Source organism: Taudactylus pleione, unplaced genomic scaffold (genome assembly GCF_031769625.1).
Source record: "Taudactylus pleione unplaced genomic scaffold, aTauple2 ptg000133l, whole genome shotgun sequence".
Lineage (NCBI taxonomy): Eukaryota > Metazoa > Chordata > Amphibia > Anura > Myobatrachidae > Taudactylus > Taudactylus pleione.
The window spans coordinates 717,453-734,772 of NW_028284535.1; the positions used below are offsets into that span (position 1 = coordinate 717,453).

A 17,320-nucleotide genomic window follows, 5' to 3' on the forward strand; every position below is an offset into this window, starting at 1 on the left:
ACTGCTGCTGGGAGTCGTTCATCATCCCAGAGAGGAAGTAGGAACACCACAACTTCTTTTACTAAGCAACTGACCCACCAACAGTCCTTTGCGAGGAGGATGAAGTACGACAGCAGTCATCCTGTTGCAAAACAGATAACTGAGGCCTTGACAGCTATGTTGGTGTTAGACGTGCGTCCAGTATCCGCCATTAGTGAAGTGGGATTTAGACAATTGATGGAGGTAGTGTGTCCCCGCTACCAAATGCCGTCTAGATTCCACTTCACTAGGCAGGAGATACCGAGAATATACAGAGACGTCAGAAAAAGTGTCCTCAGTGTCCTAAAAAAAATAAGGTTGTACCCAATGTCCACTTAACCATGGACATGTGGACAAGTGGAACAGGACAGACTAAGGACTATATGACTGACAGCCCACTGGGTAGATGTATCGCCTTACGCAGCAACAACAGCAGCGTCACCAGTAGCAGCATCTCAGAAATGCCAGCTTGTTCCAAGGCAGGCTATGCTGTGTATCACCGGTTTCAGTAAGAGGCACACCGCCGACAACCTCTTAGAGAAACTGAGGGAAATCATCGCCCAATGGCTTACCCCACTTCTGGGGATTTGTGATATCTGACAACGCCACCAATATTGTGTCCCATGTTTTGTTCACACAATAAATTTGGTGGTGCAGAGTCTTTTGAAAAACGACAGGGCCGTGCAGGAGACGCTTTCGGTTTCCCAAAACTTTCGCCATTCAGCGACTGCGTGCCAAAGACTGGAGCGCCAGCAAACACTCTTGAACCTGCCCTGCCATCACCTGAAGCAAGAGGTTGTGACGTGGTGGAACTCAAACCTCTATATGCTTCAGAGGATGGAGGAGCAGCAAAAGGCCATTCAAGCCTATACATCCACCTATGACATAGGCAAAGGAGGGGGTATGCACCTCACTCAAGAGCAGTGGAGAATGATTTCCGTGTTGTGCAAGGTTCTCCAGCCCTTCGAACTTGCCACACGTGAAGTCAGTTCAGACACTGCCAGCTTGAGTCAGGTCATTCCCTCATCAGGCTTTTGCAGAAGCAGCTGGAGAAAGTGAAGGAGGAGCTAAGACGGAGCGATTCCGCTCGGTATGTGGGACTTGTGGATGAAGCCCTTCATTTGCTTTGCCAGAATTCGAGGGTGGTCAATCTGTTGAAATCAGATCACTACATTTTGACCACCGTGCTCGATCCTAGTTTTAAAGTCTACGTGGTCTCTCTTTCCGGCGGACACAAGCCGGCAGAGGTGCAAATACCTGCTGGTGAAAACACTGTCAGCTGAAGCGGAACATGACACGGTAACAGCTCCTTCTTCATTTTCTCCCACAACTGGGACTGCCAGGAAATAACTTAGGTATCCTAACCAGCCCCGCTGGCGGTGATGCAGGCAGGCAGGACCAAGTTTGGCCATCTGGTCCGGACGAAAGGACCTGCCAACAATTTCTGACATGTCTACTGTAACTGCATATGATGCTGTCACCATAGAAATGGTGGAGGATTACATTGGTGACAGCATCCAATTAGGCATGTCAGACAGTCCAGACCTGTACTAGCAGGAAATAGAGGCAATTTGCAGGCCTGGTACAAACTGGCTCTATTTTACCTAAGTTGCCCCCCCCTCCAGTTTTTAGTGCAGCCGGGAACCTTGTCAGTGAAAGGCGTAGCAGGTTGCTTCCAGAAAATGTGGAGAAGATGATGTTCATCAAAATTAATTATCAATTCTTCTGGGAAGTCCAGCCTCCAGAAAGTACAGATGGACCTGTGGTGGTGGATTCCAGCGGGGACGAATTAATACTCTGTGAGGATGAGGATGTACACAACACTGAAGAGGTTGAGGAATCTGTGGATGAGGATGACATCTTGCCTCTGTAGAGCGTTTGTGCAGGGACAGATTAATTGCCAGCTTACTTTGTGGGGGCCCAAACGAACCAATCATTTCAGCCACAGTCGTGTGACAGACCCTGTGCCGCCTACTTGTATCACTTAGCATAGTCATCCAGCTACCTCATTGCAACCTTTTGGCCTACAAACAATATTGTGAGGTGTTCAGATTAGACTGGAAATGAATGTTATTGAGGTTAATAATAGCGTAGGAACAAAAAAACAAAACCAATAAAAACAAATTCTGTGATTTTTAGCTGTTTTTATGCGTTTTTCCCAAAAAATACAGATCCAAAACCAAAACCCGGAAGAGCGGTTTTGGCAAAACCAAACTAGATACAAAAAACACGAAAAGTGACCGGTGCACACCCCTAATAAATGTTTGTATGTATATATATATATATATATATATATATTATATATATATATTCAATTGTTTCTTCCATACATAGGAAATAACAGAGGGCACTTGATCTGGTGATGTGATCGTTTGCACTATGATGTTATGCACTATGGTTTTGATGTCTTGAAGAAGGTCCTTCGGGACTGAAACGTCGACAATTTCTTTGCCAGTGATGAATTAAATAGCATGAATTTTGTACTTCTGGTGAGTGCCCTCTGTTATTTCCTATGTATGGAAGAAACAATTGAATATATATTTCGACCATGTCTATGGTTTGAGGATTGCACCCCGCAAGTTGAAGCTGAAAGATATGATGTGAGTGCAGGCTATGGATTGATATATATATATATAGATAATGCCGGCACTCCACAATATAGGCTGTACTTGCCTGGGTGCCCTCAAATGGTTAATGAACCAAATATACAAAGAAGAACAGTGGCACTCACAGGACTTGAAATAAATGAGACCTCCAAAGGATCAGCGCTGATCCTTTGGAGTCGTGAGTCTCATTTATTTCAAGTCCTGTGAGCGCTGCTGTTCTTCTTATAAATACATACATATACACCTCCAGGCTGAGTATTATAGCAAGGGTGGTGTTATGATGATGGAAACCTCATGCCATGACACCATCTTAGTGTACCTTTGAGCATATACACTTGTTGGAAAGAAGCGCATTATAAAGTGCTACCAGTACTTGAAAGTGCTCTATATAAAACTAAAGGTGCATACACACGGTACAATATTTATGAACGATATAGTTCAACAATATATCATTCATTTTTATGCAGTGAACGACCAACGATGCGCGTTCCCGCATGAACGATAAAGATATCTATGATCGTCCGTACATGCAGGCCAATCTGGACGATATCGTTAACTTTGCCTGTTCAGAGATGTGGCAGGAGGACTTCACTGAAAGATATCTTTCAAGTCGTTGGTGGTACAGATCGTACCGTGTGTACCCAGCATAACAGTATTTTAGGTCTAGCCATGCCAGTCTTGAATGTAAACCCCATTTTATTACCTGTGACTATACGCAGGTGACAGAGGCACAATGCACCTAAACAAATACATCTGAAAAAGGTGGACAAAAAAACAAAACAAAAAAAGACCAAACCTTTGTAGAATTTAAAAGCACCATTTTTATTGAAGAATGGCAAAACTTAATGATTTGCTAGTTTTCCATAATAAAAAGTCACAAACTAAAGAAAGTGAAGATACTGTGTTTTGCTTTTAGACACAAAGTATTTCCAAAATATACAACACCGACAGAGTAGAAGTTGAGTAGAACATTAAATAGTCATTACAGAATCTGTCTGCACAGTGCGGCATTCAATATCATTGGTTCTTTTCTTTCACTTTGTTATATTAGAGGAAATGATGCAACATTTTAAAGACAAACCATTGGATATATAAAACACATAAAAGCAAATGAGAACAAAAAAAAATAAAAAAATCACCTAGCAAAATTTAAACTAGATAATTTCTATAATAGTCTTGCTCCCCTCTTGTAGGTTAGGTGCGAGAATATAATGATTAATCAACGTTCAGTATTCCCGCTGCTGAAATGTAAAGTTAAAAAGGTTTTGTGATATTTTTCTAAAAATTTAAAGTATAGGGTGTTAGAATGATAATTAGGTTTTCTGGGATTGCATGGGATTTTCGGGGGTTTCAAAAAACCTAAAATATAATCTGTTTGATCTAATTACAATCACAGATTACATTTATAGTCCATTGAGTTTTTAACATTAAAAACTCAATAGATTAAAAAAAATATATATTTATAAATATTAAAGTGCAACATGATTATCCCTATTTGTTGGGTGCAATTTGGGGTAAAGATGTATTTTTAGCATGAAAGATGTCCCTTATGCAGTGAGGTCCCAGTAGAGGATTTTTTAGAAGATTCTGGTGCTACAAATTTATCAGGTGGATTAATTTGGGATATGGACTCTATCACTATTACAATATCAGCACCTTCTCAGTGTGTGTTTTATAAATATTTAAAAAATATAGGGCACTCACCAGTCTTCTTTTAACCCCCCCCCCCTCTGTATTTATTCCCCATGTGCAGGTATAATCATTTAAAAAGATGGCAGATGTTTCGGTCACAATTGGACCTTGGTCACAACCTCCCATTGAGACAGCAATCCAGTGAATGATTCTTACATAGCGGTAAGGTCCTAATTGCTGGCAATGGGGACCTACCGGCTTCAAAGTAGTCTGCCCAGTTTTGCCAAGTCCCCACTGGGTTGCAGTACTATAAATATACTCAAACGGCCATAGCGCATGCACATCAGTAAGCAGCCTATTACTGGCAGCATCAGGCTACCTGCAACAGAAGTCGGCACGGTAGAGGGGTACACTGCGGGACCTCGCTGGATAGATAAGTTATGGTAAATATTTGTTATTATAGGGATACTAAATAAAATATGCCACTGGAAATCATTGCTGTCGTTAAATCTAGCTATGTCTGTGGCTTCCTGTTGCCACCATTCCCCTCCTCATATCAAATCATTGCCACTTTTATATGCAGGACAGTGGTTTTTCTTCAGCACCAAGTAATCACAGCACGCTGCAATTCTCAGCACTCTTTGCCGGTATCCATTGGTTAAAATGCGAAAGAGGTGCCATTGGAAAGTCAAAGCAAGGGATACCGGGAGCCTCTCCAAAAAGGACGCAAGCGAAAAACCTTTGCAGAACAAATGAACCAATCATGCACAGTTACCTGGTGCACGTGCACAATAGCCTGAGAGTGAGGGGTATTTTTTTTTTTAATAAAAACTGATATATTAGTAACTTAAATACAAACTAGTAGAAAAATGTGAACAGTAAAATTAGAGGCACTTCCGAAAAGGATCTTTACACCTTTCCAAGCAAAATCAGACAAGAAAATATCAAGTGATGTTGTTTAGCTGATCCTTGCAGCGGGTATAAGGAACATGCATAAAACAAAATGAGATGGGATTTAAACAAGAGCCTGACTAATTTAATGTAAGAGAACAAGCCATGTATGCCCCTTTAAAAAAAATAAAATAATAAATAACGAATAATCCATATTTTTAATATGTCTGTGTAGTGTACGCCTTCAGTGCATCCTTACACATGTATTCCAAATTCTTCTCAAACAAACGTACAACAGAATTTTAAAATACTAATTTAACTAACTGGAAACAGAAAACATCAAATCTTTAAATTGCGAAATGCGATTATAGAAGGCGATGGGTTCAAAATAGCCATATAATTTGCCAAGGTCTGTTCTGTCTCCAACCTTGCTTAGAGGGAGATGGGGCATGCAACCCACGTCAAAACGGCTCCCACTCCGAAAGAGATGAGACAGAAATCGCTCAGCAGAAGAGGCCACCACCAGGAACAGGGTAAGTATGGGAAGCAGGACAGAGCAGAACCGGGGAGACTAGCAGCAGCCAGAGCAGATGGTGGAGCACGGTAATGGTGTGCAGGCCAGAGCGGGAGATGGTGGGGAGCAAGGGGATTACTAAGGTATGTATGTATGTGCATATCACACACACACACACACATATATATATATATATATATATATATATATACACATCTCAAACTTACTAAAAAAGCATATATACAAAAGTAAAATTAAGTTCTAAACAGAATAATGAAATAGGGCTGCACTCTTGCATGCAGGTGTACCATACATACATATTTAATAGCTAGGATAATAACTCTTTTCAGTCTTTGTATAATGAAATAGTTTCACAGGGTTAGAATCCAAAATATTCCATTTAACTGAAAGCACAATTAAAAATAGCAAGTGATTTGATCACCACCTGAATACACAGCACAATCAACGGAACTTATATCTATAACCTCCTGTGATCAATAGTGGTGTGAAAAAATATATATGATAATTACAAGCTTTATAGCACACATTTCTGATGTGGGAAGCATACATGCGAAACGCGTAAAAAGTGCTAAAAACCTTCCTCTATTTATCCCAACCATCTGGGAGCCATTTTTAATTGTGCGTTTAATAAAAATTTTATATTTTAGAATCTAATCCTGTGGAATGGTTTCATTATAAACAGACTGAAGAGAGTATTGCTGTAACAACAAATAAATCCCTTATGTATGGTACACCTGAGTCCAGGAGAGCGACCCAGTTTCATTTCCTATCTTACAGGATCCCGGACTCTCCTTAAAGCTCATAGTACCTGCAAACAGTTACCTTCCACTGGTTAAAAGTGTGGAGCCCCCAACATAAATATAAAACTGCATTCTACCCACTCATTGTCTGAGAATTCTTGGTGAAGAGTTTACGATTGTGTACAGCAGCTTCACTGTACAGATTTGAACATTATGACTGAAGACCTGGACACTCCTTTAGTAATAACAATAATCGTAGGTTCTTAAAAGATATATGCATTTATTTAAAATTAATAGAAAGCAAAAGGTTTTTTGTTTTTTTAAATGATGTTAGTAAAGCTAATAAATAAAAAACTACATTAATAAATTAAAGCTACAGCCGACATATAAAGAAATTATGATTTGCTAAAAATGTTGTATGGTAAAAAATAATGTAGCAAATCACCAGAGGGGAACAAAGTAATGAGTTTGGTCATCTAGAAAAGTGTATATTAAAATAAATAAAAAAATGAAAAAAAAATAAAAAAAACACAAAAAGAAGTTACAGTAAGCATTAACAAACAAAAATTAAGACATTAGAACACAATGGTCCCAACCATTAACTGGACAATATTTTGCCATTTACCTGGTGCTATGCACAAAGGAAACTACAGTGCCACTGAACCAGTATTCATGAGGATTAATAAAAAAAAAAAAAAAAATGGGTTACTTGGAGATGAATAGGCTGCACTGTCAGTGATGTCATTGGTTCCTTCCTAATGAATGATTCGGCTGAATTCAGCCCACAGAACGGCTTGTGTGTGTATACACCGGCCTACCATTTCCTTATCAAGACATGTTAATGGAGAAAAATAAAACTTGGTACTGAATGTTACGTAAATGTCACATTTTAGAAGTTCTGTTAACTGGACACAATTAAAAGGATTTTATTTTATGAGATAATTGGTTTAATCTAATACACGGACAATATGTAAAACATTGCAGTGTGTGTTTAGAAATACAGGTTGAGTCTTCCATATCCAAAATGCTTGGGTATTTTTCCGTATTTTGGAATATTTGCACACCATGATGAGATCTTGGGAATGGGACACTTACGGCCATATTCAATTAGCCGCAAAAAAGTCCCTTCGTTTTCGCCTGCCGGACTTTCCACCTACATCACGTGCTCTTTGAGAAAACACTGTGTGCGTGGCCAACTTTCGCCCTATGCAATTCCAAAGGATGCGAAAACGCGTCCCGTCGAAACTCAAACAGGCGAAAAGTGCTGTCAGATTTGGGGAAATCAGCCTGACATCCTCCAAAAGATGCACTGACATGAGGGATCACTATGGATACCCCCGAATAGCCCTGCTGAAGGTATTTGTTGTGCTTAAATGCTCTCAATAGCTGCAATTTAGTATCTTTGCGCAAGTGGTGAAGAATAGCATTTAGCAGGTTTTTTTTGTTTTTTTTAAATTAGTCCCAGCAAATTTGGGGTACATGAAAATGGGTGCAAGCATATTTAAAAATCGCTAAAGTGAGGTTTTAAAAAACGCACCCAGCAAACACCAGCAATCTAAAAAACACCTGGGGCATACTTGGGGGGACCCCTGGAGTCCATTTCGTTAGTTTTTAAGTTTGTCCTCCAACGTTGAACTTTTTCACCCCCAAAACGAAAGTACTTTTTTGGGGTCATCTAAAGTTTTTAGTTTTTTTTTAAAACTTTTTTTTGACATAGTTCACCTTTGGGGGACTGTCCCAAGGCTGCAGGGGTGTTCCCGCAACCTTGTACCCCAAACCCCCAATTCTGCACTTTTTTTTTCGCCTGCATTCAGAGGCAAATCTTTTCCGCTGGTTACAAGTCACAGACTTTACGCACCGGCGAAAAGTCTTTGGAATTGAATAAGGGGGTAAGTTCTCGCCTAATGAAATGACGTCATCGGTGGAAATCTTTCGCCGAAAACGGCTTGTCACGGCTAAATGAATAGGGCCCATAACGCATTTGTTTCATATACATATGTGCCTTAAACAAGGTTTATGTGCATTGAAAGCAAAAAGGTGTCACTATCTCAGTCGTGCACAAAAAATTCCATATTTCAGAATATTCTGTACTTCGGAATATATTGATATGGGAGACTCAACCTGTATTGTGCACTAAATAATTGCATATACATTAGACTAAGCGCTCACAATCAGAGATCTCTCCCTTTGTGCACGATTAGTCATTCTGACCAGCTGTCACATTACAATTAAAAGATTAGGTTAATAGCTGTTTAGGTTTCAGTCTGTAATCATGGCTCAGGATCACTCAGTATGACCACAGCCGCCCAGTGACCAGCACAGAGGCCACTCCGGTCATTCAGCGGGCAGTGCAAGCGGTCAGATTTGCACCAAGTTTGCAGCTGGGCAACCTCATTGTCCATTATGCCCTCTCAAAATTCCATCAGTTGATGTTGATCAGACTTGATAATCATTTTGGGTCATCTAAATAATTGCAGGTGGTCTGTCCTGCCTCCTCAGTGCAATTACAGTGGAAACCTGCTGGGCGCACACTCCAAGGGCTCCCACTGCGAGTGAGACAGGACAGACCTAGGAGAGGACCAGTCGCCGGGAACAAGGTAAATATCCAACTGTGTGGGGTATGGGGTGGGTCAGATGGAGTGTCAACAGCACAGGGTGGATAGGCAAAATCTGAAGTGACCCAAGCCTGTTATACTATAATTTAAGACCAATTTATGTCTAGGGGATAAAAGACACAAAACATGGCATTAAACTGCTCCTGGTAAGGTCATCACTGTTTTATTGGCAAAATTTGACAAATATACTGCTAAAAAGAATAGCATTATATAAAGACATTGCAGGGTTCTAAGTCTGTATAAAAGTCCCCCAATTTTACACAACAGTCACAGGATGTAGTATTAAATAAATTCAATTGATCATACAAACATGGCAGAGCGGTACGACACAAAAGTGGTATATATAATGGTGCGTACACACGTAGCGATATAAATAAGCGATAACGTTCATAGTTATTCAAATTGTTAATTGATTGGTCCCTACCAACTCATCATCGATCTGCGATGCGTGGCCACGTATGGACGATAGCAATATCGTCCATCGACCATGCATGCAGGTCAACTTGCTCGATATCGAGCAGGTCACTGTAGGGACCCGCAATCGTTGATCACGGGTCGCTTATAGTCGTCGCTAAGTTGGTGGTGTGCTGGATGATCAATATCTATCATCCAGCACACCAGGGAGGCTGCAGGACGATCAACCAGCGATATCGGATCGCTACGAGTGTATGCACCATGAGAGGTACTTGCATTTGTCTAAAGGAAATTACCCAGCTGTAAGTCTTCCCTCTAAGGGGCCTATTCATCAAGGTGAATGTGCCCTTTACATCTGTGGACACAGTAGTCTCTGCATGTTTTTTGTAACGGAGCCATTCATCATTAGCTGCCAGACATGACTGAGCATTTTGGGAGTTTCTGTTAGTTCCCGGAGGCAAGCCCTTTCCTATGGGGAGGAGTTCCAGGTAGCAGAGAGCCATCCATCCACCCCACCCGCATTGTGTCCCTGGTGGCAGTGTACATACATGAACTCCGTACACTAATCGCAGTAATACTCTTGTGTCAAACCCAGGCAGTGTAACCTTTCACGCCTAGAAATTAGAGGTGGGGCGTCACGGGGACACTGCTTTTCGGAGTAATGTCCCTGCACCGATGCAATACAGAAATACTCCAGTACTGTAATGTTCACTGCTACAGCTTACTTATCGGGGTGGCCAATTGGGACTGGATAATGATTAGGCCTGTTCGTTTCAATACCGGAACTGACAGCCTTTAGTCGCCAATCATATCATAATGGTGATAAGTGTTTCACAATTGTGCATTTATTTTAATTTTATTTAGTTACAACTGTGACATGACGGTAAGAACGTCAGCAGTACAAAAGCAATTTGCTCCTCCTCCATTGAAGAGCAGCAAGTGATTTCTATTAGCGTTCAGTCACAATAAATGAAGAAGCACGCGTCATAAGAGCCAGCTACATTTGGGGAAATGTTGAGCTTTAAAATAAAGCAAACTTGTAACATGAACAGCTTTAAAACCTTACAGTAACAATCCCCATAGGTTTATTTTTTTTAAACTTCTAATAGCAAATTAAGTAACAGTTAAGCAAGCAGTTGTCCTACCTGTCCTCCTACAAAGCATTATCTCCTTTTCAAAATCTCTCTGGATGTAAAACTTTGAGGAAGCGGCAATTGTTCTACTCTGATTGTTGCTTTTTATGATGGTTACCTCTTTGGTTTCATTAATAAAAAGCTGTTTTTTGTTGTTGTTTGCCTTGTCCTTCACTATAATAAGCAACGTGAAGGTGTGAAGAGACTGACACAATCACCACCTTTCCACAAAGGAGACTCCAGTGAGGTTTATTACTACACCAGACTCTCTTGGGAAAAACTATGTCTAGCAGACACGAACCCTCAACATGTCATGTGATAGCAGAGGAAGAGGTGGCCATCGTGAAAGCAGAGCTCTGAGAGTCTATCCAAAGCCTCTCTGCTCGTAACATGGTGTGCCATGTAACTGTGGTTACCATGGCAGTCACGATACATTATTAATCATTAAAAGCTTGAAGGCACAAACCAAGAAAATAATACCAAGCTGCATCTTACAGCCTACCACATTGATTTATGTAGAGGGGAGGGACCCCACACATGTGAAGAGCATCTACAACAAAACGCGTAAGATATTACCCTGCTTTTGGGGACTCTCATATACTGGACATTTCAGCTAGCTGCTGTGAATCCAAGGTTTGCTTCAAGGCTCCAAACGAATCCTAAAGGATTAGATGACCCAATTGACCTGCAAAGGATTTGCTAAAAAGAGGACTCCTGACTTCAATTTAAGACTGGAATCTGAGCTATTCATTATTGCAGGAAAATTCCATTCATTCCAGTATCTTGCACAGGACTGTGGGCCGGATTCAGAGCCGCTCGCTCATGCTGTGCGTTCACAAGCGGCCCAATTTTCTGCGTACGTGCATGCTTCATTCTGCACGTGCGCGAACTACACTGCGATCGCAACCCTTTCACTCGCCCAACAAAGGCAGCCCAGGGTAATGAGTGACAGGAGAGGCCGTTTGTGGGTGGTAACAGGGGCAGGACACTAATAACGGGGGATTAAAGATGCGAACGCAGGCGTGCCTGAGTGTTTCAACGCTGTTTTAGAGGCGTGCATAATTAACAGGCAGCGTCATAGTCCACGTCAGGTGCCTTTTTTTTACATTGATTTCCTCGCAATGCTTGTGGTAGGGTAAAGCAACCGCAAGCATTGCGTTCACATCCGATGGTGCTCGATGTACCAATGTTTTAAAACACTTCCTGGAGATGAAGTGTTGCTGGTGGGCGTCTCTGCCTGTGCAATTGGGCGTACGCATACACAAAGTGGCACTCGCTAAGACATGGCGGGCGTGCTTATGCCTTGGCGAGCGTTCGCTTGCCGTGGCATCACTTTGACAAATCTGCATACGCATCCAGCGAGCGGGTCTGAATCAGGTCCTGTGTTTTTTGCCCCCACTGAGTTTGAGGACTTTGATACGCAGCTAGAACGCTAAACTTGTTAGAGCATGAGGGGACATTTAGCCAGGATATTTTGTGACCTAGGGCTACATTTACGGAGCAGCAGCTTTTGTTCTCAGCGGGCTGGAGCTGAAAATTTAAAGCAACGCTCACATTCAGCACATACATCCAATTCCAAATGAAAGACCATACATTAACTAAACCAAGAATCCCGGTGCTAAAAATAAGTCTGGTGATTGAATAAAAATTTTAAAAAAAAAGCACAGAGCAAACTGCAAAGAGGGGAAAGTCCCTACATAATTTTTTTTATTAAACAGACATGGCTGCATTTGTAGGAAGATGATAAATATAAAAGATGATAAATTAACCAGTTACCTGTAACGTACATTGGCAAGACAAAACTACAGCAAGTATAAAAATAGCCTGCATTAACGGTAATCACAGAATTTACAGGGAGTGGAGGCAGACGTTTTGCGGCTTGAGCCAATTGCTCGCGTGAACCCACACAATATCGATTCGCCAAGAGCCGCCCTGCAACGCCTACAAGTTCTTAGCGGGTTAACGGCCACAAAAAATGGCTGCCTCCACTCTGTGCGACAGAGGCACATTAAAAATAAAAAATAAAAAACACTTCAAGGAAACGATAGAAAAATATTTCTCTCTTCAGCAACGCAACGGAAGGTACACTTTTGAAGACTTTAGAAATGAATAATGCCTCAGATCCATGGGTGTTTTAGCCCGGTACCAGGTGCGCTTCAAATTAAGTCCTCCCTATAAAAGCATCAGTCCGTGCACATGAACAATACAAGAAAATGGATAAAACATGAGACAAAAACGGGTTAATACATAGCGTTCATTCTAGCACCCTGCACCTGTCACAACCCACGCAGTTCTGGTCTGTATCTCCGCAGTTTGTTACATCAGCTGAGTGTGCTAGAATCACCAGAGCAGAGAGCGACACCCCAGGCAAGAAAGAGGAACTGCATGGTTTGTGACAGGTACAAGGTGCTAGAATGAACACTAATACATAAACCATCCATAGTCCCTCATCATACAAGGCCCTTGTGGATGGACTGTGTTATAGTACAGTTATAATCAATAGGGGTTGTACACCGCCATTCTGGTGTTAATCTCATCACCATTACAGAGGTTGCCATAATCTCTTATATTGGAGATTAAACATTCATTTTGAAGCATTATTAAACCTACTAACCGGGACCACTCATGTTTGTATCGAGAATATTTGGGGGCGATTCAATTGATTTATTCGGGAGATACGGGGCCCCCAAATCCAGGACTTTTTAACCAATTTCTGCTCACCACCTCAGGAGGGTGCCAGCAAAAATCTGGTGGCCCGCAACATTCACGCCTGTTTGGAGCAACAATTGCAATTAGTAACAGCTGCGGGACCAAACAATTGAAATTGCCCCCTATGTATCTTAAATTCGTCGGATCTCTTCCTTTAGATACAACCCAAACTAATGGGCACACACTCCATGGAAGCGGCAAAAGGTAACCGCAGACCGGCCTAAAACTACCGCTATGTTTCTGAGGTATGATGCTTAAATTTACGCTAGCGACTTTGCTGAAGGTTGTGTTAAATAGGTGCCAGTAGCTACACGTCTCTGATCGCAAATTAGTCCTTGGACAGACATGTGTGTCACATTCTTGTTTCACCGTGGATCCCATAAGCCGAGAGACCAGTTAGATATTTCAGCAGCACTAAAATTAAATCAATGATCCTTCTGAAATTATTTATGCTCTACGGCTCCGACCTGGCAAAAAATAAAAATAAATAAAAATTTCTCTCTCGGCCATTTTTATTCAGATTATAACTATAGGCCCAGTTAAACCGTTCCCCCCCCAATTCCTCTCCTCCATACCTGCACCTAAACGTAGTTTCAGCAAAGCCACCCCTATCACCTTCGTCCAAGTCGGTACAGTAAAAAAAATTATTTTGTACAACAGTCTCTAGTCAATTAAATAAACAGAAAATACATAAAAGCAAAATCACAGTGCATAAACCTTAGGAAAATGTTCTTAACTATTGCACAAAATATACATATTGCCATGTATCAAAACTTGCTAGGACTGCAAAAGAGACATTTGTGACCCGGGTTTCGTTACATATATAGATATATATATATATCTTTTTTTTTTTCCTCAATCATTTGTTTGCGAGACATGGCTGTTGTGTTCGTTAGCATTGCGCTCAGGTATACTGTAAAAAATAAAGTGACGAAAATGGCCACAGAACTTAGGGAGAGGAGGATTCCAAAACAGCAGCTTTCGTTTAAGGAACAATCGGGATAGATTCGCTAAGCTTCGACGTTTGGAAGCGTGGGGAACATACAGTACTTCAGAAGAGAGGACAAACAATTTATTGGAGGTCAAGGAACAAAGGCTGGATTTGGAGAACTGGAGAGAGGTTGACTTGTAGTATATGTTGTGCTTTCCTTCTCACCTCCTCGTCTGAAAAGGATTTGTCTACTTTGATGACTTTAGACTTCAGCAAGTTATATTTGTCTTTATCGAAAGTCGACTTTTTAGTCAACGGAATGACAATTTTTATTTTCTTGTTAGCCGGTGCTTCCTGAAGGACCTCACCCTGCTTCCGTTTCTTGTCCTGCTGGCTTTTCCCGTCCCTCTGTACCTTAGAGACTGGTTTGGTCTGGGTCATACCATTGCGGCATGGAGGAGAATGGAGCAGGATTCTACCATTTAAAATCCCAAAAGCTTTGCAGGCATTGTTCTCCTTTAGAACTTTGCCATTAGTTCCGTGCAAAACTGCCCCATTCGGCGTCTGTTTCACTAAACACTGGTAGGCCTTTTTGTTTTTTCCCTTGGAGCTCTGTTTGGATGCAACGACTATATTTCGCTGCTTAAGGCTTGCTTCCAAAGAGGAGGCGGTTGCTTTGAAAGGAACTAACGCTTCTAATACGACCGACAATCTCATCGCAGGGAAAACGCCGGGATACATATCGGAAGGAAACCCGACGCTTGCAACCTGTGATTTCTCCGAGCCAGATTGTTTTAACGAGCTCAAGAATAAGTTTGTAGAATTTTTAGGCTTGGGTGCAATTTTAGCAGCGTTTAAAGAAATAGCCACGGTCGGGGCGGGTAACTTGCAGGCTGGGTTTTTTGATTGAGGTTTAGAAGACACCTTAGAAGTGGTTTTTGGAGGACGTTTTGACCCAGGGGGAGTTTTGGCTGTGGTCGAATTGTATCCGTAGACATCTTTGCTACTTAAGATAGTGGGCTGGTAGCCTTCTTCACGGAGGCCTTGCAGGAAAGTTACCAGTTGTGTCTCGGTGTCTGTCAGGTCTTCAGACATTGGGTTGAATACCCTCAGGGCTTCCTCCAGAGCGCTCTTCCCAGCAGAGGAGAGCCGTGACCAGGAGCAAACAGCCTTCTCCTCCATTGCCGACATCTTAACATTCATGGCATTAGGTTGCAGATTACCTTGGTTTGTTTGACCTTTGCGCTGAAATAAGACACATAATAACAATTAGAACATAATCTGCATATCTTTGTACAATTTAATGGCTTAGAACAAGAAAGCAGGATTTAAATCTGGAAAAAGCTTATTACCTACAGAGACAATATACTGCATTAGTGTAGTTGTGATAACATTCGATTCATCCTAAATGTATATCAACCTTAGAAAGTCTCAAATGGTGAGAACGGTTGCCAGCAATGTTTTTTCGGGCCCCAATTTTCATAAGTCTGACATGATTGAATATATATATATATATATATATATATATATATATATATATATATACACACATATATACACACACAGGTTGAGTCTCCCATATCCAAATATTCCAAAATACGGAATATTCCGAATTACGGAATATTTTTAGTATGACTGAGAATGTGAAATCTTTGCTTTCTGATGGTTCAATGAACACAAACTTGTTTTAAAGCACAAATTCATTAAAATACAGTATACAATAACCTTCAGGCTGTGTGTATAAGGTGTATATGAAACATTAATGAATTTCATGTATGTACACAAACTTTTTTTGATGCTCAAAATTATAAAAAATATTGTATAAAATGAGCTGCAGGCTGTGTGTATATAGAACATAAATGCATTCTGTGTTTAGTTGTGGGTCCTATACCCAAGATATTTCATTATAGTATATACCCAAGATATTTCATTATAGTATGCAAATATTCCAAAATACGGAATAATCCGATATCCAAAACACCCCTGGTCCCAAGCATTTTGGATATGGGAGACTCAACATGTATGTATGTGTGTGTGTATATATATATATATTGTATATATATATATATATATTTTTTTTTTTTTTATCTAAATCCTCCAAATAAGAATAAACCTTCCATGTATATACCATGTTTTAATGTGCCCCTAATGAACACAACAGTGTACACTCTAGGTCCGGCGACAGGCAGCAAGGGCATTCTTAGGCGCGTGCGTGGTCAATGAAAAGGGGGCGTGTCTTTATGACGCGTCCCCTTTTCAGCACTCTTGTGGGCGTGACAGGCACTTACGGACATGCCGGGCAGCCCCGAAGCGCTGCGGTCACTGTGAATGGATGCCGGGCGCATGCGCCAGGCATCCATTCACCGGCAGTTACCGCTGCTCTGTCATTTCCCCACCCGCGGGACACTGCGGCTCATGGGTGGAGGACAGAACCCGCATGCTGTTTCAGCTGGGCGCTGCGCTGGAGGGCAGGGTGCTTTCTGCCCTTCAGAAATAGGGTAGGGCGCGGCGCGGCGCACCGCTGAAACAGCCTAGCGGGAACGCTACAACAGACAGTGGTGAAGTCTGACAATTTATAATAATAGTACTTATTGCCTCCGTCTGTTCCCATGAGATTAGCAGATACAAGATGTATCGTGACTACACACACACACACATATATATATATATATATATATATATATATATATATTATCCGCTAGATCACTTTTCGAGGTTGGTTAACTCTTTATCTAAGCAGCTCCCGACCCCTTGCGGCACTTGCACGCCAGTCGATTACAGCCAATCCCATGAGCAGCGATTTTGACAAACCAATTTGGCCAAAATGAATTTTACCAAGCTGGTCAAGTAACTCCATGCACATCAGCCAGCAACTAAGCATTGCACCCTTAGGAGTCAATTAATTTAGATCTGCCCAACTCTACTGTCCAAGTGAGAGAAATGTCCAGAAGTACCCAAAGCCCAATACAACATGGTATAAGGAAAATAAGTCTTTGGCCTAGAATTAAAGGGTACTACACCTTCACAAAAAAAGCTCCCAGTTTAAAATGCTCTCTCTTTTCCAAAAATAGTCATGTGGTGAGGTCTTTCCCTTGG

At 41.4% G+C, this 17,320-nt stretch overlaps 1 protein-coding gene across 3 annotated transcripts in view; it reads right to left on the reverse strand.

The window, feature by feature from the left end:
• Window positions 1-12,274: 12,274 nt before the first annotated feature.
• The window catches only part of CCDC71 (coiled-coil domain containing 71), a 29,937-nt gene continuing 24,891 nt past the window's right edge, over window positions 12,275-17,320 (reverse strand). For all 3 annotated transcript variants that reach the window (XM_088473230.1, XM_088473229.1, XM_088473228.1), the window contains exon 2: window positions 12,275-15,469. In XM_088473230.1, the coding sequence (XP_088329356.1) occupies window positions 14,366-15,427 (1,062 nt within the window). In that variant the 5' untranslated portion in view covers window positions 15,428-15,469 and the 3' untranslated portion in view covers window positions 12,275-14,365. The remainder of the gene's footprint in view (window positions 15,470-17,320) is intronic.